This window comes from Solanum verrucosum, unplaced genomic scaffold (assembly GCF_900185275.1).
Source record: "Solanum verrucosum unplaced genomic scaffold, falcon-dt-bn FXZP01000074.1, whole genome shotgun sequence".
Lineage (NCBI taxonomy): Eukaryota > Viridiplantae > Streptophyta > Magnoliopsida > Solanales > Solanaceae > Solanum > Solanum verrucosum.
Window position 1 is genome coordinate 532,212 of NW_026020200.1, and position 2,328 is coordinate 534,539.

A 2,328-nucleotide genomic window follows, 5' to 3' on the forward strand; every position below is an offset into this window, starting at 1 on the left:
CCTCTGGAATATCTTCCAAGGTTCTTCTCTTCTCTGTATGTCAGAGTTTTCTAAGAGAAATATCATTTCTCTTTTTTCTACCTTTTCATATGTTTTGATATCATCAACTTCTTCTTTGGCGATTGAAGCAAAAGAATCACCTTGCTTTTGAGTTATAAACTCCTGTAGTTTAGCATATAATGGATCACTTTCTGGAATATCTTCCAGATGTATTGATGATGAAGCTCTTTCTTGTGCTCTAGAGTTTAAGTTATATAAACTCATTCCTCCCTTTTGTATAATTGGAGTACTAGATGATGAAGATCCGTATGATGATCTTGATGAACTTGGGGATGATCTTCCCCTTCCGCGAGTATAACTGCCTTTTCCTCTAGCCTTGGTTATCCAAGGAGGATCCATCCTGCAAACATAGCATTTAGTTTTAATCATTTAAGAAGTTAAATTTTTAATCATTCAAGAGGTTATAAACTTCATCACAATAAAATCTTTCATAAAGCTCTTGTTCAATCATGTAATTATTGACAATATCAATCACCATTCCGTCTATAATTTTCCATAATATAAGTTCCTTTAAATCTCTAATAGGAGGAACTGCCTTCAAAATTGTAACCAAATCTTTATCAGGAAAGAAGTCAAGAAAACCCATCAGAAGAAAGATATTCCCTTGATAAGAAGTCTGGGATGGAGTTATCACTTCCCTTTTTATACTGAATTTTGAAATCAAAAGGGGCTAATTGTGCCTGCCACCTAGCAAAAATTAACTTAGACGCATCATGTTTAAAATCTTTATCAAACATATACTTGACTGACTGAGCATCAATTTTTATCAAAATTTTTTGATTATATAAATCATCTTGAAATTTTAAAACGCACTTAACGATAGTTAACATTTCATGGGCTACCGTCGCATATTTTTTCTGAGCATCGCTCCATTTTCCTGAATGAAATCGAATAAGATATTCATTTTTATCATGCGGATTAATTTTTTTTAATATACCTCCATACCCAATATTAGACGCATCCGTCTCTACAATCTTTGGCCAAGCAGGATTAGCAAGGGTTAAACAATGTAAAGATTTAACTCTTTCTTTAATAGTCTTTACAAGATCTGTGAGACTATTGGTCCAAGGCTTTTTATGATCCTTTTTTAGCCTGTCATATAACGGAGCTAAATCTCGAGATAAATTCTTGTAGAATGGGGAAATGTAGTTTAAACTTCCCAGAAACCGCTGCAATTGTGTCTTATCTGTAATAATATCAGGGAATTTCGATGCAAATTCAATAGATCGCTGAATAGGAGTCATTTTTCCTTGACAAATCAAATGCCCCAAAAATCTAACTTCTGTTTGAAAAAGACTCGTTTTAGGTTTAGATATGACCAAACCATTTTGAATAACTATTTTCTTAAAAATGTCTAAATGCTTAATATGCATTTCAAGAGTCTTTGAGTATACCAAAATATCATCAATATAAACTATGATGAAATCCAAATAGGGATTGAAAATATCATTCATTATCTTTTGAAATTCTGAGGGAGCATTTTTTAACCCAAAGGCATTACATTCCATTCGTACTGTCCAAACGGAACATTAAATGCCGTTCTATATGAATGGTCTCTAAATATTTGGATTTGCCAATATCCAGATTTTAAATCAAATTTTGAAAAGATATTAGCATCATATAATCTGGTTAATAAATCTCTTTTATTAGGAATAGGATATCTAATCCATTTTAAAAATTTATTTAAAGGTTTATAATTTATAACTAACCTGGGAACACCTCGTTCTTTTTCTGCTGCGTTATTAACATAAAAAGTAGTACACGACCATGGTGATTTGGAAGGCTTTATCAATCCCTTTTGTAATAAATTATCAATTTCTTTTTTGCAGAATTCAACCAATTCGGTATTCATCTGATAAGGACGAGATTTGGTAGGGATATTTTCCTCAGAGAAATCATCTTCATATGGAAGAGTTACAATATGCTTTTTCCGATTCCAAAAGGCACTAGGATGATCAGCACAAATATTAATGGCCATTTTTTTAGAAATGAGTTTAATTTTTTCCTGTATTTTAGCATATTTTAAAGTATCGAATATATTCATACTAAATATCTCAAGTTGTAAATAATCAACATGCTTTTGTTTCATTTCAATTAGAGCATTAATATCTCTAGAAATAGGCTCGGTGATAAAAGTATAACTAATATCTTGATTTTTATAAGTAGCAGAAAATCCTTTAGCATTTATATTAGTAAAAGGATAAATTGCATTTATAAAAGGAGTTCCTAGAATAATAGGAGGGTATAACTGATTTTTTACTAAGAAAA

General features: G+C 31.1%; 1 protein-coding gene across 1 annotated transcript; it reads right to left on the reverse strand.

The window, feature by feature from the left end:
* Positions 1-303: 303 nt before the first annotated feature.
* LOC125830015 (uncharacterized) lies at positions 304-2,038 on the reverse strand (the record flags this gene model as incomplete). The annotated part of the gene is made up of 2 exons (XM_049509237.1): positions 1,770-2,038; positions 304-400 (listed from the first exon to the last, which is right to left on the reverse strand). Coding segments are annotated over exons 1-2 (366 nt in total), but the record flags the coding sequence as incomplete, so codon positions are not given.
* Positions 2,039-2,328: the final 290 nt, after the last annotated feature.